The following is a 23954-nucleotide window of genomic DNA, read 5'->3' on the forward strand; positions in this document are numbered from 1 at the left end:
AGGTTTATAAGAACGTAAACTGGCTTCTCTCTGGGCGATTCTTGGCGATTTATGACTAATCCTAGCTTCTTGTTCATCTGATCTTATTCTTGATTGATCTGGGTTAGCAATTGTGGTGTTGTCGATCCTTCTGAGTAAGGTTTCTAGACTTCTACCGTGGTTTCTAATCTTTTGAAATCAGGTTTAGGGTTTGTTCGTTTCTTATTTTCTTGCTAGGGTTTGCTGCCGATCTCGCCTAGGTTGGTTCTTGTTCGTGTTGTGCTGATTCCTTTGCGTTTTGGTGTTGTTGGCGGATTAGGGTTTCTGTTTTGCTGCTCTTTTTTCACCAAGGTTTGGTTTTCAGTTCTGGGGTTTTTGCTTCTTGTCGGCTAAACTAGGGTTTATCCGATTTCGTTTTTTAGCCATTCTTACGTCTGCATGTAACTAGTTTCTTGTGATAATGAATTCTGAACCGCCTGACATTAATAAAATTCTCGGGAAACCATCGTTGAATGCTGATGTTTATGGGAAGCCGCAATACATGGAGAATAATCCTGAATTAGGGTTGGGGGATTTAGGGTTTCGGTCATTCTCTGAAAAGATGCATGGGGATATTTTTATCTCTTCAAAAATTGATAAGCAGCCGAATCCAAAGGAATCCCGTAACAACTTGTCTTCCTTTTGGAGCAGTCTTGATGCCAAGTCAATAAACATTGATGGTAATCCGGTGATGCCAAGAAGGGGTCTCGTTCAAAATGAACCGCGAATGATTAACATCATTGATGAGCTGGAAAAGGTATCAGTTCCAGTCCACGAGCCAAGTAGTTCTGAAGATCGGAATAACAAGACGGGAGCTGTTAAGATGACTTATGCGGATAGGGTTAAGAATGTGTCGATTGTGAAGAAGGAAGTTAATTTCAGGAAGATGGATTCAGGAGAGACGAAACCTGATGCAGATGTTGTTATCCCTCGAGAGGTAATTCGTAAAGTTCAAGAGAAGTTTGTTAATGTGTTATATGGTTACTTCTTGGGAAATCGGTTGCCGTTCCCTGTTGTTGAGTACTACGCCAAAAATGTTTGGGCAAAGTTTGGGTTTGCTAAGCTTATGATGAACGCTGATGGTTTCTTTTTCTTTAAATTTGACTCTAAGGAGGGTATGACAAAAGTGTTGGAGGGTGGTCCTTGGTTGATTAGGAAGATGCCATTGTTTCTTAATGTCTGGTCCCCGTCTGTTAGTCTTAAGAAGGAAGGGATCAAGTCGGTGCCGGTTTGGGTGAAACTCCATAATGTGCCCATTGCTATTTATAGTGATGATGGTTTAAGCTTATTAGCGTCTAAGATAGGGGAACCAAAACGATTGGATGGTTATACGGCTGATATGTGCGCCGAGAACTGGGGAAGGAGTAGTTTTGCTAGGGCGTTGGTTGAAATTAATGCCGATCATGAACTAAAGGAACGCATTGTTGTTGCCATCCCAAAGCTTGATGAGGAGGGTTATATTAATGAAGTAATTAACGTGGAATATGAGTGGAAGCCTCAGAGATGCTCGATATGCTGCATGTTCGGGCATAATGATCAGACGTGTGGGAAGAATGAGAATAGGAAGAATGACACTAAGAAAGCCAAACAAGTAGTTGTGGATGACGATGGTTTTACCGTGGATAAGCGGAAGGTGGCTCGAGTAGGAGTTGTTCCAAAGAAACAAAAGCAAAAATTTATATATAGGCCGAAGCCTAATAGATTGGACCCGAGCACATCAGGTGCAAAGGACGCGAATGGTAACATGAAGAGGACGGACAATGTAAAAACTCGTAATGCCTTTGAAGCGTTATCGGATATGGATGACCAAGAGCTGAAAGATGACAATGTGGTGAACAAAAACGGAACTAAGAATACTGGGCAACAGGCAGAGAAGGACGACGAGGTGGAGGAGACTATTCAGACGGAGACAGCAAATTTTATGAAAAATGATAGTCATAAGCAGGTTTCTGAGGGGGCAAGCACTCCCGGTCAAAGCGGTTTAAATGGATAGCTTCATGGCATGGAATATAAGGGGTTTGAACCAACCCCTGAAACAAAATGAGGTTCGTGTGATGTTGTCAGAAAATAAAGTTTCAGTTTGTGCGGTCTTAGAATCCCATGTGAATGCAACCAATCTGGCTAGTGTGTGTAACAAAGTGTTTAGACGATGGAGCTGGACTTCAAACGGGAGTTTATGCCAGCGGGGTGCTAGAATTATACTTGGTTGGAATAATGAGCTGGTGGACGTCATGGTCTTAGCACAGAGTGAGCAGGTTATTCATACTCAAATTTGGTCCAAAGTTGATAGTACGAGTGTTTTCTGTTCATTTGTTTACGCGATGAATAATTACCAACAACGTCGAGGCTTGTGGGAAGATTTATGCCGTCATAGGCTTTTGTGTTTAGACAAAGCTTGGTATGTTATGGGGGACTTTAATTCAGCGTTACACGCGGATGACTCGTCGTTTGGGATGTCTAGTCAATCGATAGGTATGCGTGATTTCTATGAATGTGTTCAACGGTCGGAGCTGGTTGATGTTAAAGGGCATGGAATTCACTTCACGTGGAACCAGAAGCCGAGAGAAGGTATTGGTCTACTTAGGAAGATTGATCGAGTAATGTGCAATATGAAGGGAATGGACCTTTATCCGGATGCTTATGTGTTCTTTCATCCGTCCCGGGTTTCTGATCACACTCCGTGTATCTTGAATCTGAATACGGTGAAATCCTCTTTCAAGCCAAAGCCGTTTAAATTCGCAAACTTTATAGTTGCTAAACCTGGTTTCAAGGTTTGTGTCGAAAGGGAATGGGGAAAATCTATTGCGGGCTGTACTATGTTCTCGGTGACTAGTAAGCTGCGTAATCTGAAACCTGGGCTTAGAAAGATCCTGTTCCAACAAGGAAATCTGCATAAAAAAGTGATTCAGCTGCGCAAGGACCTAGATGAAGTTCAGAAACTGGTTGACTTGAACCCGTTCGATGTTGAGCTTAGACAAAGAGAACAACAGTGCCTTCATGAGTTTAAAGAAGCGGCCTATGACGAGGAGTGCTTCTTGAAACAAAAATCAAAGGTGGAGTGGCTCTGTGCTGGGGACTCAAACACGGCTTTCTTCCATAATTCAGTCAAGTGTAAAAATAACCGGAGCAAAATTCATTGCATTCGGGATGTGGCAGGTAATCGGTTTGAAGGTGAAGAGGCGGTGGCAGCCCTTGTAAACCATTACGCTTTGTTTTTGGGCACGGAGGATCAGGTTTCGAATATCTATAATTCAGATGTTTTCATTAATGTGGTAGACCAAAATGATGCAAATAGAATGGTGAGACAAGTTACTCGTGAAGAGGTGAAGGAGGCCATGTTCAGCATTAGTGAAACTAAAGCCCCGGGACCTGACGGGTATACATCGGCGTTCTTTAAGCATGCTTGGGAAATAGTGGGTAAAGAGATAACGGATGCGGTTTTGGAGTTTTTTGACAATGGTCAAATGCTAAAACAAGTTAATCATACTATTTTAGCTCTTATTCCAAAAGTGGAGACGCCGGACTCGGTACTAGATTACCGACCTATATCGTGCTGCAATGTGATTTATAAATGTATCAGTAAGATCATTACGGACAGATTAAAGGGCAGTTTGGACTCGCTGGTCAGCATTAATCAGTCTGCTTTCGTTCCCGGTAGGCGGATATCTGATAATATTCTTTTAACACAAGAACTAATGCACAACTATCACCTAAATAAAGGTCCTCCTAGATGTGCTTTCAAGATAGATATTCAAAAGGCATACGACACGGTGAGTTGGTCTTTCTTGGAGAGGATTCTTACTCGATTCGGTTTGCATAGGAAAATGGTGAAATGGATAATGACATGCGTTACTACGGCAACATATTCTTTGAGCATAAACGGCAACCTTCACGGGTTCTTTAAAGGGAAACGGGGTTTGCGTCAAGGGGATCCCATGTCTCCGTATTTGTTCACTCTTGTTATGGAGGTGCTTACGTTAGGTCTCCAAAAGGCTGCTAGTGCCAGCTCGTTGTTCCAATACCATGCTCAGTGTAAGAAACAAAAGATTATAAACGTATCGTTTGCTGACGATTTGTTCATATTTGTGCATGGGAATACGTTTTCGGTAAGTAAGATAAAGGCCGCTTTGGAGGAGTTCACGGGAATGTCGGGTATGGTCCCGAGCCTTGCAAAAAGCACGGTGTTTTTCTGTAATGTGCCGCAACATGTTCGACAGGAAATTCTTAACATTATGCCGTTTCAAGAAGGGTTCTTGCCTGTTCGATATTTAGGGGTGCCGTTGATTTCGTCAAAGTTGTCCGCTAGCCACTGTAGAGTCCTCGTTGACCGAATGGACAAAAAGATTAACAACTGGATGACGAAAACCCTTTCCTTTGCGGGTAGGCTTCAGCTTATCAACTCCGTTCTTTCAGCCATGCATATTTACTGGGCTTCAGTTTTTATTATTCCGGCTAGTGTCGTAAATGACCTGGAGAAACGTATGCGTCGTTTCCTATGGAATGCGGGTAATGTTGGTAAGGTTAAAGCTAAAGTTGCGTGGAACGATGTATGTCTTCCGAAACATGAGGGTGGCCTAGGCATCAGGAGAGTTGGGGATGTTAACAAAGCTCTAATCGCTAACCATATATGGAGCATTCTGGTCAAACGCAAGTCCTTATGGGTGCAATGGATCTATGATTATAAAGTTAAGGATCAGAATTTCTGGGAGATTCAATGTAGGGGTGGTATGAGTTGGGGATGGCGGAAGATTCTTTCCATTCGTAACATTGTTCGCCCTTTCATTTGGAAACTCATTCGGTCTGGTAGGCAAACGAACGCTTGGAGCGACAACTGGTGTCACTTGAGTCCTCTTAGGGCGATGATAACTCCAAGACGAATTGCAAATGCGGGTTTTAACCTCAGTTCTTCAGTTGCGGATTTACTTGACAGCAATGGCCAATGGAATTGGCCTCAAGCGTGGTATGACCTCTACCCAGTTTTGATCGGGTTGAGCATTGATATGCCTAATCCCCAGTTACGGGATCTTATGGTTTGGAGGGATTTAGAGGGCAACCAGCGTCATTTTTCATCGTCGGAGGTTTGGCAAAACATTCGCACCCGAGATTCTCCTGTGAGTTGGGCAAATATGGTCTGGTTTAGTCAGTGTATCCCACGGCATTCGTTTCACCTTTGGTTGGTCATAAAAAATAAGTTGCGAACTCAGGACCGGTTGCGTGTTTGGGAAGCGGGTAGTGAAACAAACTTACGGCTAATGTGTTGTCCTCTTTGCCAGCATGGTCGAGATTCAAGAGATCATCTCTTTTTCTCTTGTGTTTTTGCATCGCAGGTTTGGATGAATGTAAAGAATATGACTGATATGGACAATGTGAGTGGGTCGTGGGAGTCTATTTCGGAGTGGATGGCTCAGCACGCAAATTCAAGAACATTAGACCGAGTGGTATGCAAGTTGGTGGTAGCAGCTTCGGCTTATTTCATCTGGCAAGAGCGCAATAACCGGCTCTTCACCAGAACCCATTGTTCGGTTAATCAGGTTACCGAGAAGATTAAAAACACGGTCCGGCTTCGGTTGATGGATTTCAGGCTTCAAAGGCATGTGGATTACAATCGAGTTGTGACGAAGTGGCAGATCCCAGCAAGGGCGCTGAATGAAGACCCGGGTTAAGCATATCGATGGGGGGTTTTCTAGATAGATAGTTTGTAGCTGGTCGTGTTTTTGTTTCGGGTTGTTTTGTTTCTTTGGTTGTTGTGTTTGTGGGCTTTGTTTTGTCATGGTTGTCTTGGATTGTAGTGTGTGTCAGTGTTTTGGCACACCCTGTTCTTTTATTTGGTGATTTATAAAATTTACCGGGGTAACCCTTTACCCAAAAAAAGAACAAGGCACCAGGGCCGGATGGATATACGTCGGCTTTTTTTAAAAATGCGTGGGAAATTGTGGGTAGTGAAGTTACTAAAGCGGTCCGGGAATTCTTTGATAATGGCAAACTTCTAAAGCAAATCAATCACACAATTATAGCTCTTGTCCCGAAAGTAGCTACTCCTAACTCGGTCGTTGATTACCGTCCGATCTCGTGCTGCAATGTCCTTTATAAATGTATTAGTAAGATCCTTACTGACAGAATTAAAGGGTCTTTGGATGTTCTTGTTGATATCAACCAGTCGGCGTTTGTGCCCGGAAGGAAGATATCGGACAATATCCTTCTCACCCAAGAGTTGATGCACAATTACCACTTAAGGATTGGTCCTGCTCGGTGCGCCTTCAAAATTGACATTCAAAAAGCATATGACACGGTCAGCTGGTCTTTCTTAGAGAGTGTTCTTCGTGCTTTTGGGTTTCATAACAAGATGGTGAATTGGATCATGATGTGTGTTACCACGGTATCTTATTCGCTGAGCATCAATGGTAATCTTTATGGTTTTTTCAAAGGTAAAAGAGGATTGAGGCAGGGGGATCCATTATCACCGTATCTCTTTACTTTGGTAATGGAGATACTTTCGTTGCTTCTTAAAGACGCTGCCACCAACAGTAATGCTTTTAGATTCCATTTCCATTGCAAAAAGCAAAAGATCATCAATGTCTCGTTTGCGGACGATTTATTTATTTTTGTTAATGGGGATCTAGCTTCGGTCAAGGTGGTTCGAGATGCCCTTCAAAATTTTACAAAGGTTTCGGGTCTTATCCCTAGTCTGCCAAAAAGCACGGTTTACTTTGGAAATGTTCCTCAGTCGATTAAACAAGGCATTCTTCAAATTATGCCGTTTAAAGAGGGTTCGCTTCCTGTCCGATATTTGGGTGTTCCTTTATTATCATCTAGACTCTCTTATAAGGATTGCAAAATCCTGGTTGAGAAAATGGAAAAGAGGATCGACAACTGGATGACGAGATCATTGTCATTTGCTGGCCGACTCCAACTGGTAAACTCGGTCCTTTCTGCTATGCATATTTATTGGGCGACTGTTTTCCTATTGCCTGCTAGAATAGTTAGTGATCTTGAAAGGCGTATGCGTACATTCTTATGGGCTGGTAAGCTTCAACAAAAGGTTAACCCAAAGGTTGCTTGGAAGGTTGTTTGTCTTCCAAAAAACGAGGGAGGGCTGGGGGTTCGATGCATAGCGGATGTCAACAAGGCGCTCATTTCGTCCCATATTTGGAGTATCTTGACTAGCAGGAAGTCGCTTTGGGTCAAATGGGTTCATACCTATAAACTGAAGGGTAGAAGTTTTTGGGAGCTTCCTTATAGAGGTAGTATGACTTGGGGGTGGAGGAAAATTCTTAGTTTACGTGACATACTTCGGCCTCATATATGGAAGGTTATTGGTAATGGTAATAACACAAACGTATGGAGTGATACTTGGTGTAATGCTTGTCCTATCCGTGCCCATGTTAGTCCGAGGAATATTGCTAATGCAGGTTTTCATCTACAAGCTACTGTGGCTGATTTGGTAGATGCTAACGGTCATTGGAGGTGGCCGCTTGCCTGGTTTGATTTATTCCCGGTCTTAATCAACATTCAACCCCCAGTTCTTCAGGATGCTCAAGACAGATTGGTTTGGATTGATACTGAAGGAAAAGCAGTGCATTTTTCTTCATGGGAGGTATGGAACAATACTCGTCACCGTGAGGGTATTGTTGAGTGGTTTAATATGGTTTGGTTCAAACAGTGCATACCAAGACACTCTTTTAACTTGTGGCTAGTTATTAGGAACAAACTCAAAACCCAAGATAGACTATCCATTTGGGAGGCGGGAAGTGCTACAAATTTGAATCTCATGTGTTGCCCCTTATGTAACTATGGTAAGGATTCGAGGGACCACTTGTTCTTTGAATGCTACTACTCAACGGAGGTTTGGGATTGTGTTAGAGACATGGCAGGTATGGGTGATGTAAATGGTCGGTGGAATGATATCATGCAATGGATGGTCGATAACTCAAATATTCAGCAATTGGTCAATGTCACGGGTCGGCTTGTGGTATCGGCCGCTGCTTATTTCGTCTGGAGGGAAAGAAATGCAAGGCTGTTCACTCGGAACCAGCGATCGGCGAAGAGCCTTGCTCAGGAGATCATTAATATTGTGCGAATGCGGCTCATAACTCTGAAGGTCAAGATGGGTGTGGCGAACAGGCATTTTATTGAGTTATGGAAGATTCCGGCTAGGAACTTGATTGTGGATCCAGGCTAGGTGCTTTAGATCGGTGTTTTGGATGGGTTTGTGTTTTTGTGGGTTGTTTGTTGGGTTTGCTTTCTGTCTTGGTTGTGTTTTTGATTTTTTTGGTTTGCCTAGTCTTGGTATGTCAAGACTAGAGAGTGTGTAACATTTCAGTTGCACTTTTGTGCTTATTGTTTGATATAAAATTTTACCGGGGTAACCCTTTACCCAAAAAAAAGATGGTTTAATGAAGGTTTTGGAGGGTGGGCCTTGGCTAATACGAAAAGTTCCGTTGTTTTTGAATGTTTGGTCACCTAAGGTCACCCTTAAGAAGGATAGTATTAAAACTGTTCCAGTATGGGTAAAGTTGCATAATGTTCCGATTTCAGTTTATACTGATGATGGTCTGAGTTTGCTGGCGTCAAAACTAGGGGTTCCTAAAAGGCTTGATTCTTACACGGCTGATATGTGTGTTGATAACTGGGGAAGGAGTAGCTATGCCCGTGCAATGATTGAACTTAATGCTGATAATGAGCTTAAGGATCACATTACTTTGGCTATCCCTAAGATGGATGAGGAAGGTTTCATTATGGAAAGGGTTGAGGTTGAATATGAATGGAAGCCTTTAAGGTGTCCTACATGTTGCCTGTTTGGTCATGACCATGATTCGTGTAGTAAAAACATTAAGGAGAAGGCAAAGCAGGTTGTTGTTGATGAGGATGGATTTGTTACGGACAGGAGGCGAGTGGCTAAACACGTTTTTCCTCAAAAAAAAACAAAAGCAGAAATTTATGTATAGGCCAAAAACGAAAATTAACAACTCTGGTGCTAGTTCTTCTGGTACGAAACAGGATAACCAAGCGTCTAGTAGTGGGCCATCAACGGTGAAAGTGTCAAACTCATTTCAGGCTTTAGATTCAGAGGGTGATGCTGATCGACCAAAAGAGGATAGTGTTCCGGTTCATCAGGAAAGATTTACTGAGAAGGTTACCAGGCTAAGCGATGAGGTTCAAGAGGCTTTACCTACGGAAATGTCAAAATTTATGGCTAGCAATGTTAAGGGTTCTCATTCTGAGGGGGCAAGCACTCCCGGTTATACCGGTTTTTAATGGGTAGTGTGGCTTCATGGAATATAAGGGGTTTGAATCGTCCCCTGAAACAAAACGAGGTTCGGGTTTTAATTGCTGAGAACCGGTTAAGTGTTTGTGCTATATTAGAAACTCATGTGAATGTGAGTAACTTAGATAAAGTGTGCAAGGGAGTGTTTCGGAGTTGGAACTGGACTTCTAATGGGGGTTTATGTCAGCGTGGTACAAGAATTATAATAGGATGGAATGAGGATGATGTGGATCTCATGGTGCTCGCACAATCTGATCAGGTTATTCACACTCAGGTTCGGTTAAAAGCTGATTCAAGAACCTTTCTTTGTTCCTTTGTCTATGCGGAGAATAAATATCAAGACCGTAGGTTTCTTTGGGAGGATTTATGCAAGCATAGTGCCTTTGCTCGTCACCAGCCTTGGGCTGTTTTGGGGGACATTAACACAGCTCTTAATCTGGGAGACTCTTTATATGGGCCGTCTAGTCATACCATAGGAATGAGAGACTTTTTTGACTGTGTTCAATATGTTGAGCTTATGGATATTCCAAGTCATGGTTTGCATTTTACCTGGAACCAGAAACCGAAAGAGGGGATAGGAGTTCTTAAGAAGATTGATCGTATTATGAGTAATGTTAAGTTCATGGATCTATTTCCGGATACTTATGCTTTGTTTAAACCAGCTCGGGTTTCTGATCACTCTCCTTGTGTAATGAAATTAGCCTCTTGTACCCGTAAAAAGCTGAAGCCTTTTAAGTTTCCGAACTTTTTGACCACGAAGGAGGAGTTTAGGAGGTTTGTCTCTACTGAATGGGCGAAGGATATTGAGGGTTTTGCTATGTTCTCTGTTGTTAAAAAGATGAGGAACCTTAAACCAAGTTTCCGTAAGCTGCTTTATCAACAAGGGAACCTCCATGAGAAGGTTATTCGGCTGCGTAAGGAGCTGGATGATATCCAGCAGCTTGTTGATGCTAATCCGTTGGATGTGACCTTACGTGACACGGCTGCAAAATGTCTTCGGGATTATCAGGTGGCAGCTTATGATGAAGAGTGTTTCCTTAAACAGAAGTCCAAGGTTGAATGGCTTTGTGCTGGGGATTCTAATACCTCCTTTTTTCACAAGTGTGTGAAAAGTAGGAACGCTAGAAACAAGATTAGTTGTATAAAAGATGTTCATGGTAATCGGTTTGAAGGTGACGATATTCCCGGTGCTCTAGTTGATCATTACTCGTCATTCTTGGGTACGGCTTACTCGGTTTCGAGTTTAGATGATGATAACTTGTTTCTCAATACCCTTAGTTCTCATTCGGCTGATCATATGATTAGGCAAGTGACTCGTGAAGAAGTTAAACAAGCTATGTTTGGTATTGGTGAAAATAAGGCCCCTGGTCCCGATGGTTTCACATCGGCGTTTTTTAAGCAAGCTTGGGATATTGTGGGTGATGAGGTAACGAATGCTGTGCTTGATTTTTTCGATAATGGTAAATTGTTAAAGCAAGTCAATCACACTATTCTAGCTCTGGTTCCTAAGGTGGATACTCCTAATTCTGTTCTTGATTACCGTCCCATCTCTTGCTGTAATGTTATTTACAAGTGCATTAGCAAGATAATCACGGACCGTCTTAAGGGGAGCTTGGATACATTGGTTAGCATTAACCAGTCGGCGTTTGTTCCAGGCAGGAAAATCACAGATAATATTCTTCTCACTCAAGAATTGATGCATAACTATCATCTTAACAAAGGTCAGCCTAGATGTGCTTTTAAGATTGATATTCAGAAGGCGTATGATACTGTTAGCTGGTCGTTCCTGGAGTCTATTCTAAAAAAGTTTGGATTTCACCACAAAATGATTAATTGGATTATGACGTGTGTTACTTCGGTATCCTATTCATTGAGTATCAATGGTGAGCTCCACGGTTATTTTGAGGGAAAGCGTGGTCTTAGACAAGGGGATCCGATGTCCCCGTACCTGTTTACTCTAGTCATGGAGGTTTTGACTCTTATTCTTCAGCAAGTTGCCACGAATACTTCTTTTAAGTTCCATGGTAAATGCTCTAAGCAGAAGATAATAAATATTTTGTTTGCTGATGACTTGTTCCTATTCTCTCATGGTGATAGTGTCTCGGTGAAGCACTTGAAATTGGCCCTTGATAAATTTACGCAGATATCGGGCCTGGTCCCTAGCATGCCGAAGAGTACTGTTTACTTTAGCAATGTTACGTCCGCTATGAAAAATCAGATTTTGAATCTTTTGCCGTTTCAAGAAGGCTCGTTGCCTGTGCGTTACCTTGGTGTTCCGCTAATTTCAACGAGATTAGCTGCTAGAGATTGTAAAATTCTGATTGAACGTACCCAAAGAAGAATAGATAACTGGGTTACTAAATCCCTGTCGTTTGCAGGGAGACTTCAGTTAATCAACTCGGTTCTTGCTGCCATGTATTCCTATTGGGCTTCGGTTTTCTTGCTTCCTATTGGTATTGTAAAGGACCTGGAGAAAAGGTTACGTAGATTTTTATGGAATGGGGGGAATCAGGGTCCGGTTCGAGCTAAAGTTGCTTGGAAGGAGGTTTGTACTCCGAAAGATGAGGGCGGTTTGGGTATTCGCAGTATTATGGATGCTAATAAAGCTTTTCTGACAACTCATATTTGGAGCATTATTACTAATCGTCCTTCGCTTTGGGTTCAATGGATTCACTCGTACAGGTTAAAAGGTAATAACTTTTGGGAGGTTCAATGCCGAGGTCAAGTTAGTTGGGGGTGGCGGAAGTTGTTAGCTATCCGTCCTAGTATACGGCCCTTTGTTTGGAGTTCTATTTATAGTGGCCGTCAAACCAATGTATGGAGTGACAATTGGTGCGCGTACAGCCCTCTTCGTTCGTTTATTTCTCCTCGTAATATTGCTAGAGCTGGTTTCTCGCTTAGCACAACGGTGGCTGATGTTGTTTCTGAAGATGGCCAGTGGCGATGGCCTCAGGCTTGGTATGATACATTTCCAGTTCTCATTAATATTGCTACTATTCAGATTACCCCTGATACGGCAGACCGGTTTCGTTGGAAAGATTGGGAAGGCAAACTACAGCGTTTTTGTTCATGGGAGGCATGGAATAATCTGCGGTACAAAGAGAATAAGGTAGTCTGGGTTAGCTCGGTCTGGTTCAGTCAGTGCATCCCAAGGCATTCCTTTCATTTGTGGTTGGTTATTAAAAATAAGTTGCGGACACAGGACAGAATGGCTGAATGGGAAGCGGGAAGTGCTACTAATCTTCGGCTTATGTGCTGTCCCTTGTGCAGATATGACCGTGATTCTCGGGATCACTTATTTTTTGAATGTTCCTATGCTTCAGAAGTTTGGAGACTAGTTAGGAATATGGTTGATATGGGGAGTGTTGATGACACATGGGCTTCGGTTATGCAGTGGATGGAGCTAAATGCTAATTCGAGTTCCCTGGATTACATTGTTTGCAATCTTCTGTTGGCGGCTTCCACGTACTTTATATGGCAGGAAAGAAACAATCGTCTTTTCACTCAGGTGCAGATGAATGCTAGTGTTCTCTCCAAGGTTATTATAGATACAATTCGGCTCAGGATTATGGGATTCAAAACCGGTAGAGACCCGAAGCAAAGGAAGCTTTTGGATAGGTGGCTGATCGCGAAGACAAACATGGATGTAGACCCGGGCTAGGGTGATGTAGTATCCTAGTTTTTTTAGTTCGGGTTCTGGGTTGTGTTGGTTTGGTTGTTTGTTTTGTTTGGTTGTGTCTGCTTGTTGAAGTTTGTTTGTGTTTCTTTCCTAGGCTTGGTATGCCAAGTCTAGTAGTGTGTATCGGTGTCTCGATACACCCTGTTTATTTTTGTTTGGTTGATATATAAAATTCACCGGGGTAACCCATTTACCCAAAAAAAACGAACATACTACTACTCACACTATACTATTACTGAACTGTTAACTATGAACTCGCTCAACTAGTTGTTGACTCTCTGCTGCATGCCTTGCAGGACCTTAAGTACTTATGGAGCTTGCACAGGGAGGAGCAGGTCGTTGTGGGCAATGGATCGTGAATGCTTGCTAAACACTTATGACATTTCATACATTACTATTTATGTTGGGTTTTACTTACATGCTTCCGCTACTTAGACAAAGTTTGGTTTGAACATCAATCGTATTGAACTGGGTTTTATGAATTACTTTAACTACTATACACTATGTTTGATATGATTGATGGCTTGATCCTGGTCGTGTCACGCCTCCAAGCGATGGTACTCCGCGTGTGGATTTTGGGGGTGTGACAGATTGGTATCAGAGCCATTGGTTATAGAGAACTTGGTTTTAATATGGGAAAACGTTTTTATTAAAACCAGACTAACCAGAACAGTGCTCTCAACGATCCACAACGACGCTTCGCTCCACGTGCAAGACTCAACATCCTAGGTAATAAGGTTTATGTTTATTACCTGCTTGCTAGAACTATATAGAACTTTGCTCGTAGTATGCTTAGATTACATTGCCTACTATACGTCACTACATGAGAACACCTATGTGCTTACACTCTTCTGTCATCGCTCTATTCGCGAACCTCCCTAACTCATGTTGCATTTGCTATGAAGATCATGTCTGGACGTGTGAACATGACTCAAGCCTAGTTGACGGCTTTCGTTAATGAACAAATTGCTGCGGCACTTGCAGCTGCTCAAGCAGGTAGTATGCCCTGCAGTATAGACTCACACTAGGATCCTTAGATCCTACATTAACTCTCATATTTAACTTTGTCCTATTCGTACACAATAGGTCAGCACGCTCAGCAGCCTGTCTGCACTTTCAAGAACTTCATGGACTGTCGTCCAAGTACTTTCAGTGGCACCGATGGGGCGGTGGGACTCCTCCATTGGTTTGAGAAGCTAGAGTCAGTGTTTGAAATGTGCGAATGCCCTGAGGCTCGCAGGGTCAAGTATGCCACTGGCACGTTGGAAGGGATTGCGCTCACCTGGTGGAACGCGCAAGTACAGATCCTAGGGTTGGCAGCTGCTAACGCCACACCTTGGGAGGATTTCAAGGAATTGATTAAGCGTGAGTACTGCACACGAGACGACATTCACAAGCTGGAGAATGAGTTATACCACTTGAAGATGACGGGGTCAGAGATAGAGGCTTACATGAAACGGTCAAATGAACTGGCCATCTTATGTCCAACGATGGTGGACCCTCCAGTTAAGCGCATTGAGTTGTACCTCAAGGGGCTTGCGCCAGAGATTCAGAGCCGTGTTACATCGGCAAACCTCGACAACATCCAAGACATTCAGCGTCTTGCTCACCGACTCACCGATCAGGCAGTGGATCAGAACAAGCTGCCAAAACGCATCAGTGCTACCACTACTGCTGCTACCACTCCAGCTACTACTTCTGCCACACCCAGCGAGAACAAAAGAAAGTGGGATGGGGATTCCAGCAAGGGATCAGTTTCTGTTCAGTCTCAAGCGCAGCAGCGTCGCACCAATGACTACCAGAGTCCGAATCAGCAATCATCAGGCAGTCAGGGACAGGGTGGATATCGGGGAGTTCACCCGTGGTGTAATAGGTGCAACAAACACCACAGTGGGAGATGTCGCAGGGAACGTTGTCAAAGATGCCTCAAGCCGGGTCATGAGGCAAAGGATTGTAGAAGCTCACGGCCAGCAAATCAGAACCAGCAACTCCCACCGCCAGCTCCACAGAACCAGCAGCAGCAGCCACAGCGTGGGAACCGGGGATGTTTCCAGTGTGGGGCTGAAGGCCACTACAAACGTGATTGCCCTCAATTGAACTAGAACCAGAATCGCAACAACAACAATCAGGGCAACGGGAACAACAACAACAACAACAACGGGGGAAACAACAACAACAATGGCAACGAAGCTCGGGGTCGTGCTTTTGTGCTAGGTCGGGGTGACGCAGTGAATGATCCCAATGTGGTTATGGGTAAGTTTCTTCTCAACGATATTTATGTTACTGTCTTATTTGATTCGGGTGCTGATACAAGTTATATGTCTTTGAAAATGAGTAAATTGTTAAAACGTACACCAACACCCCTAAACACCAAACATGTCGTAGAGTTAGCAAATGGTAAAAGTGTAGAAGCCGTGCATGTAATCAAGGGTTGTAGCATCGTTTTAGCTGGTCAGACCTTCTCGATTGATCTTATACCCATAGTTCTGGGTAGTTTCGACATCGTCATCAGCATGGATTGGTTGTCCAAGCAGCAAGCAGAGATCCTATGTAAGGAGAAGATCATTCGTATTCCTCGTTCGGGTAAGGAACCTCTCGAAGTTCAAGGCGACAAGAGTGGTGCTGTGGTTGGCATCATCTCTTTCTTGAAGGCTCAGAAATGTTTACGGAAGGGTCACACTGCAATTCTGGCACTTGTCACTAATGCATCGGCGAAAGAGGAAAGAATAGAGGATATTCCAGTTGTACGCGAATTTCCTCAGGTGTTTCCCGACGATTTACCTGGTCTACCGCCTCATCGCCAGGTCGAGTTTCAAATCGAGCTAGCTCCAGGAGCAGCACCCATAGCTCGAGCACCGTATCGTTTAGCTCCAACCGAGCTGGAAGAACTGTCGAAGCAGCTACAAGAGCTCTTGGAAAAGGGCTTTATTCGTCCAAGCTCATCGCCTTGGGGAGCTCCAGTACTTTTCGTGAAAAAGAAGGATGGCACTTTCAGGATGTGCATCGACTACCGTGAACTGAACAAGGTGACGGTGAAGAACCGTTATCCTCTTCCGCGTATAGACGACTTATTCGACCAGTTGCAGGGGTCGAGTTACTATTCCAAGATAGACTTGAGGTTAGGGTATCATCAGCTGAGGGTCCGGGATGAGGACGTCTCCAAAACCGCATTCAGAACTCGCTACGGCCACTACGAGTTTCTTGTCATGCCATTCGGGTTAACGAACGCGCCTGCCGTATTTATGGATCTGATGAACAGGGTGTGCAAGCCGTACTTAGACAAGTTTGTGATTGTCTTCATCGACGACATTCTGATTTACTCCAAGAGCCAAGAGGAGCACGAACAGCATCTACGACTTATCTTGGAACTCCTTCGAAAGGAACAACTGTACGCCAAGTTTTCTAAGTGCGACTTCTGGCTTTGTGAAGTCCACTTCTTAGGCCATGTGGTGAACAGGGATGGGATCCATGTCGATCCATCCAAGGTAGATTCGAGCAGGAACTGGCCTGCACAGCGTACACCAACGGAAATACGCCAATTTTTGGGTTTGGCGGGTTACTATAGACGGTTTATCAAAGACTTCTCCAAGATCGCACAGCCGCTTACACTACTGACACAGAAGGGTGTCACCTACCATTGGGGAGGTCCCCAGGAAACCGCTTTTCAGTACCTAAAGGATAGGCTTTGCAGCGCACCTATTCTCTCACTGCCAGAGGGCACGGATGATTTTGTGGTTTATTGTGACGCATCGATACAGGGGCTTGGTTGTGTATTGATGCAACAGGATAAAGTTATTGCCTACGCTTCTCGTCAACTCAAGGTTCACGAACGGAACTACACGACGCACGATTTAGAGCTGGGAGCTGTTGTTTTCGCGCTTAAGATATGGCGACACTACCTGTACGGTACCAGGTGCACGATTTACACCGATCACAGGAGTCTCGAGCATATCCTTAAGCAAAAGGATTTGAACATGCGTCAACGACGATGGGTTGAACTGCTGAACGATTACGAATGCGCTATCAAGTACCATCCCGGCAAAGCCAACGTTGTGGCTGACGCTCTCAGTCGAAAGGACACTCTACCTAAGCGCGTGCGAGCATTGCAGCTCACCATTCAGTCTAGTCTTCCAGCACAGATACGAAATGCTCAGGTAGAAGCATTGAAACCAGAAAACGTCAAGGCTGAAGCCCTACGCGGCTCGAGGCAACGATTAGAACAGAAGGGAGACGGCGCCTACTACGTAACGGGGCGTATCTGGGTCCCACTATATGGCGGTTTACGAGAACTTGTGATGGATGAAGCACACAAGTCTCGCTACTCTATACATCCAGGTTCGGATAAGATGTACCACGACATCAGAACTACTTATTGGTGGCCTAGCATGAAGGCCCACATTGCCACTTATGTCGGCAAGTGCTTAACCTGTGCAAGAGTCAAGGCAGAATATCAGAAACCAGCAGGCTTACTTCAGCAACCAAAGATACCACAGTGGAAATGGGAGGAAATTTCCATGGATTTTGTTACAGGCCTGCCTAGATCTTAGCGTGGGAACGATACTATTTGGGTGATCGTGGATCGACTCACCAAGTCTGCTCACTTCTTGGCAATCAAAGAAACAGACAAGTTTTCCACACTAGCAGACATATACTTGAAGGAAGTAGTCTCCAGGCACGGGGTGCCCACCTCTATTATTTCGGATCGCGATGCACGATTCACTTCAGAACTATGGCAAGCAATGCACAAAGCTTTTGGCTCACAGTTAGACATGAGCACAGCATATCACCCTCAGACGGATGGACAGTCTGAACGCACGATACAAACTCTAGAAGACATGCTTCGGGCATGTTTCATTGATTTCGGAAACGGCTGGGAAAAGCATCTCCCTTTGGTGGAGTTTTCGTATAATAACAGTTATCACACCAGCATACAAGCCGCTCCATTCGAGGCATTGTACGGGCGTAAATGCCGATCACCTCTCTGTTGGGCAGAGGTGGGGGATAGTCAGATCACGGGTCCAGAACTTATAGTGGACACCACAGAAAAGATTGTACAGATAAGACAACGCATGGCGGTAACACGCGACCGTCAGAAAGCCTACGCGGATAAGCGTAGGAAGCCATTGGAATTTCAGGTCGGGGACCGGGTCTTACTTAAAGTCTCACCCTGGAAGGGTGTGGTACGTTTTGGCAAACGGGGTAAACTAAATCCGCGGTACGTCGGACCATTCGAAATCATTGAGAAAATAGGCAAAGTGGCCTACAAGCTAAACCTACCAGCTGAACTCGGTGCAGTTCACAATGTATTTCACGTGTCGAATCTGAAGAAGTGCCTGTCAGATGAGACCCTCATAGTTCCTTTTAAGGAACTCACTATCGACGAGCGGTTGCAGTTCGTCGAGGAGCCAGTTGAAATCACGGACCGGGATGTTAAGGTCCTCAAACACAAGAGAATCCCTCTTGTTCGAGTTCGTTGGAACTCCCGACGTGGCCCAGAGTACACCTGGGAACGCGAAGACCAGATGACAGAAAAGTATCCCCAGTTATTCGGAACCAATGCAACCACTACTGAGGCTGAAGCTACTACTGCGGAATTTCGGGACGAAATTCCAGATCAACGGGGGGAGGATGTGATACCCCAGGAAAACCAGTGAACTATACAACCTACCTAGCTTCCTCAGTGAGTGTGTACCAAATTACGGGACGAAATTTCTTTTAAGTTGGGGATAATGTGACAACTCGTATTTCGAACCCACTTTTGTGTAACGTTACGTGATTATGTGAACTCTATTTGAATAACATGTTATACGTGCCTTGTGTGAAATTGTGAATGTTTGTTTATATGTTGCACGATCCGATCGTACATAGCCCACTTGACTACACAAACCCAACCGGCCCATACATGGTTGGCCGACTCGAGACCAAGGACAACCCAATGATGGGTTCGGCCCACCTCATGTACACGCATAACACATAGGGTGTTAGTAACCTTCTCTCATTTGTTTCATACACACAAGTTATACCAAACCTTAGAACTCCTTCTCTCTCTCTCTCTCTCTCTCTCGTTTCCTCTTGAAGCCGACGACAACACCACCTGGACTCGAGACCTCACGGGTTTCATCTCTAAGCCGGTTAGTGTTTTAAATGTTTGTTGTTATATGATTTCATGTTTGATGATGTTTCTTGCATGATAATCTAGGGCTATTGTTACATGATCTAGGGTTCTTGTTAGCATGATTTATTATGTTGTTGATTCTTAGTGTTCATGAAATCGGCTGCATGTATGATTGGCAATATGATAATTAGTCCGAATATTGCTTGTTAAACCGGCTGTGATAATATGATTTCGGGTTAGGATGGCATGTTTGGTCTAGAATCCGGTTACATAATAGTTAAATGATTCGGTTTAGGGTTGTATGTTGATCCGATTGTTTGTTCTTGATGATGATGATTATGAACATGCTTGAATATGGATTAATTGTTGATTTGATCTGTTTGCGAAACTGCCTAATCTGTTTGCTGATATTACGGAACTGATTGAGCTGATAATAAGGAAACTGTTACAATTGCTTGTCTCGACCAGGGTTGCGAGTCGAGAACCCTTAGTCTCGACTCGAGACCACAACACTCGCACACAAACAGCACAACTCGAGACCAGCGTTTGCGAGTCCCGTTGCGACTCGAGACCGTGAAGTCTCGACTTGACCATGACCACTCGAGACCGCCTTGTTACGACTCGAGACCTCGAAACCAGTACAACTCGAGACCGCTTAGTCTCGACTCGGGATCGTTAGTCTCGACTCGAGACTGTGAACACTTGCACATTATTATTGGACCTGCACTGTCACGAGCCCAATTGATTGGGCCGGATACTTAGACTTGTTTACGTGTCTGCTATTGGACTGCTATGACATACTTGTACATGCCATGATTATACTTGTAGAACATACGTGCTATACTTGAATGCGAACCTGACTTGTATAATAACCATGCTAGGACGTGGTTGATCACTATATACCTTAACGAACTTTGTGTATCTGCCGAGCAAACCCAAGGTGAGTTCACACAGCCAAGGCATGGGTTCCCGGGTGGGAATGGGATTAGATGATTTATTGTATATACTCGGATGATAGAACCTAACGACAAGATACGACTAGACTAGTAACACTTATTGAACTGATCTTCGCACACCTGCCAAGGGTTGGCCGCGATATTATGACTGACTTCGCATACCTGCCTTAGGAAGGCCGTGAACTAAATTTACTAATCTTCGCACACCTGCCTGGGGGGGGGGGGGGCGCGATACAATTAAACCTAGTCTAGAACACTTGGGAGGAACATCCCCTAAACTTCGCACACCTGCCTGGGAGGCCGCGATGGAAACTGATACGATATATGACATAACGAACGAACATACTACTACTCACACTATACTATTACTGAACTGTTAACTATGAACTCGCTCAACTAGTTGTTGACTCTCTGCTGCATGCCTTGCAGGACCTTAAGTACTTATGGAGCTTGCACAGGGAGGAGCAGGTCGTTGTGGGCAATGGATCGTGAATGCTTGCTAAACACTTATGACATTTCATACATTACTATTTATGTTGGGTTTTACTTACATGCTTCCGCTACTTAGACAAAGTTTGGTTTGAACATCAATCGTATTGAACTGGGTTTTATGAATTACTTTAACTACTATACACTATGTTTGATATGATTGATGGCTTGATCCTGGTCGTGTCACGCCTCCAAGCGATGGTACTCCGCGTGTGGATTTTGGGGGTGTGACATCGTGTGTTCGTGCTGAGGCAGAGAGAAGCGAGAAATGATCCCAACGTAGTCATGGGTAAGTTTCTTCTTGACGACTTTTATGTTACTGTATTGTTTGATTCGGGTGCGGATACAAGCTATGTGTCTTTGAAAGTTAGCCAAATGTTAAAACGTGCACCAACTCCCCTAAATACCAAACATGTCGTAGAATTAGCTAACGGTAAAAGTCTAGAGGCTACACACATAGTTCAGGGTTGTAATCTTATCCTCGCTGGTCAGACTTTCTCCATCGACCTCATTCCTATAGTTCTGGACAGCACCTATAGCTCACGCACCGTATCGTTTAGCTCCAACTGAACTGGAAGAAATGTCAAAGCAGCTACAAGAGCTCTTGGAAAAGGGCTTTATTCGTCCTAGCTCTTCGCCCTGGGGGAGCTCCAGTGTTATTTGTGAAAAAGAAGGACGGTACCTTCAGGATGTGCATAGACTACCGGGAACTCAACAAGGTGACGGTGAAGAATCGTTATCCTCTTCCACGAAGTGACAACTTATTCGACCAGTTGCAAGGGTCGTGCTACTACTCCAAGATAGACTTGAGGTCAGGTTACCATCAGCTGGGAGTCCGGGACGAGGACGTCTCCAAAACCGCATTCAGAACTCGCTACGGCCACTACGAGTCTCTTGTCATGCCGTTCGGGTTAACGAACGCGCCTGCCGTATTTATGGATCTTATGAACAGGGTGTGCAAACCCTACCTAGACAAATTTGTGATAGTGTTTATTGACGACATCCTGATCTACTCCAAGAGTCAGGAGGAGCACGAACAGCATCTACGACTTATTTTGGAACTCCTTAGAAAGGAACAGCTGTACGCTAAGTTTTCAAAATGCGACTTCTGGCTTCGTGAAGTCCACTTTCTAGGCCATGGGGTGAACAAGGGTGGGATTCATATTGATCCATCCAAGGTAGATTCGATCAGGAACTGGCCTGCACCGCGTACACCAACGGAAATACGCCAATTCTTGGGTTTGGCGAGGTACTACAGACGATTCATTAAAGACTTTTCGAAGATCGCACAGCCGCTTAAGCTACTGACACAGAAAGGTGTCACCTACCGTTGGGGAGATTCCCAGGAAACCGCTTTCCAGTACCTAAAGGATAGGCTTTGCAGCGCACCTATTCTCTCATTGCCAGAGGGCACGAATGATTTTGTGGTCTATTGTGACGCGTCGATACAGGGACTTGGTTGTGTATTGATGCAGCGGGATAAGGTTATTGCTTACTGTGACAACCCGTACTCTAGACTTATCTTGTGCAACGTTATATGCTCACGTGAACTATGTTACTTGAACGAATACATGATATGTTATGTGTTACACGGTTGTGTGATTTCGTGATTATATTGAATGTTGCATGTTACGTGATTTAATGTGATTGCATATGTTATTACTTGAACCGATTAGTGAAACATTTACAAGAACCTACTCGGTCCATATGGTTGGACTCGAGACCATGAGAAAACCCATGTGGGGGTTTCGGCCCACTTCCCTTCACACGCATATATACACACATTACCTCTAGGGTTTTGGTTTTACAAAACTTAGCAATCAAGAACACACACAAACTCTCCCTCTCGTTCGCAAACACAAGACGGCCGGACATCAACCTCGAATTCGAATCACCTCTACCCGATCGGTTAGTGTTTAATTGTGACCTATTGATTGAATGATTATAAGATCGCATGCTTTGAATAATTCTGTGTTAAATTAAGCTTTGTTCGATCGGCCGAACGTATTATTAACCGGCCGGATATGTGTTAATCTGATATGTTGTTATTTGGATATGCATGTTAACTGGATTGTTAGGATGTTGTTGTTGATCGGCTAGTCAATCGGCCAAACTTGTTTGATTGATCGGTCGGATAGGTTAGTTAATCGGCCACCATGTTACGAAATCGGATTTATTGTTGATGATATTTAATGTTAATGTCTTGTGGATCGGCTGTGATGTTTTGCAAATCAGATTATTAACGTTCATGGAACCGGAACTTAATATGATTAAGTGGTATTATTGTTCATATGGTTAAATTAGGGTTCATAAGAATTTATGTTGTTATTGCCTGTTTGATCGATAATACTTAGTAGGATTCATGAGAAACTGCTAGTTGATTTGAATTATGGAAATTGATAATTGATTGGCATAACTGATTGCATGAAACATGGAAACTGTTACAAGTTGTTAGGCACACGGATTGCGAGTCGAAACCGAGATTGCGAGTCTTGTTGCGACTCGGAACCCCACACAACAGCATGAGCCGAAACCATGGTTGCGAGTCCCGGTTGCGACTCGTAACCAAACCATGACGAGCCGAGACCAGTCGTTGCGACTCGTAACCCCGTTGCGACTCGAGACCTGACTCGAGACCACCTAGTCTCGAAGGATATGCATCTGTCGAGATCTCCCTTGTTGCGACTCGTAATCTCTGTTGCGAGTCGAGACCATGCACGTACACATAATTGGACTTGCACACTGACACGAGCCCAACTAATTGGGCCGGATAACTGGACTTGTTTGCACCTCGGCTATTTGGACTACTTATCTGATTGGGCTGATAGGTTGGGTGAATATTATTTGGGCCGGGTTATGTTTGGGCCGAATACTTAGATTGTTTATCGGATTACTGATACGTGTACATGTTTACCATAAATCCTTGCATGCTTGCAACGTGTTAACCTATGTGATACAACATACGTGCTATATGCGAACCTGACTTATGTAATAACCCTGTTAGGACGTGGTTGACCACTGTTAGTTCAAGAACTCTCTTTCTCTCTTTGTGTATCTGCCGAGCAACCCAAGGTGAGTTCACACAGCCAAGGCATGGGGTTCCCAGGGTGGGAATGGGATTGGATGATTTTACGTACATACTTAGTTAACGGAACATAATGATATGAGTCCTCAGGGTGAGGGTGGTAAAGGATGAGATACAGCTAGACTAGTATACCTACTTGAACTGATCTTCGCACACACGCCAGGGGTTGGCTGCGATATTATGACTGATCTTCGCACACATGCCTTGGAAAGGCCGCAAACTATATACTAAAACTTCGCACACATGCCAGGGTGGCCGCGATACAAATATACATAGTCTAGAATACTTGAGAACTTTCACTAATCTTCGCATACATGCCGAAATGGCCGCGATACGAATCAATACTA

At 44.1% G+C, this 23954-nt stretch overlaps 1 protein-coding gene across 1 annotated transcript; it reads left to right on the top strand.

Annotated features, from left to right (window-relative positions):
• The first annotated feature begins 8411 nt into the window (after positions 1–8411).
• LOC110931618 lies at positions 8412–9273 on the top strand. Its single transcript, XM_022175004.1, has 2 exons — positions 8412–8921; positions 9016–9273. Exons 1-2 carry the CDS (start codon positions 8412–8414, stop codon positions 9271–9273), a joined length of 768 nt encoding a protein of 255 aa, XP_022030696.1.
• Positions 9274–23954: the final 14681 nt, after the last annotated feature.

Source organism: Helianthus annuus, chromosome 3 (genome assembly GCF_002127325.2).
Source record: "Helianthus annuus cultivar XRQ/B chromosome 3, HanXRQr2.0-SUNRISE, whole genome shotgun sequence".
Taxonomy (NCBI): Eukaryota; Viridiplantae; Streptophyta; class Magnoliopsida; order Asterales; family Asteraceae; genus Helianthus; species Helianthus annuus.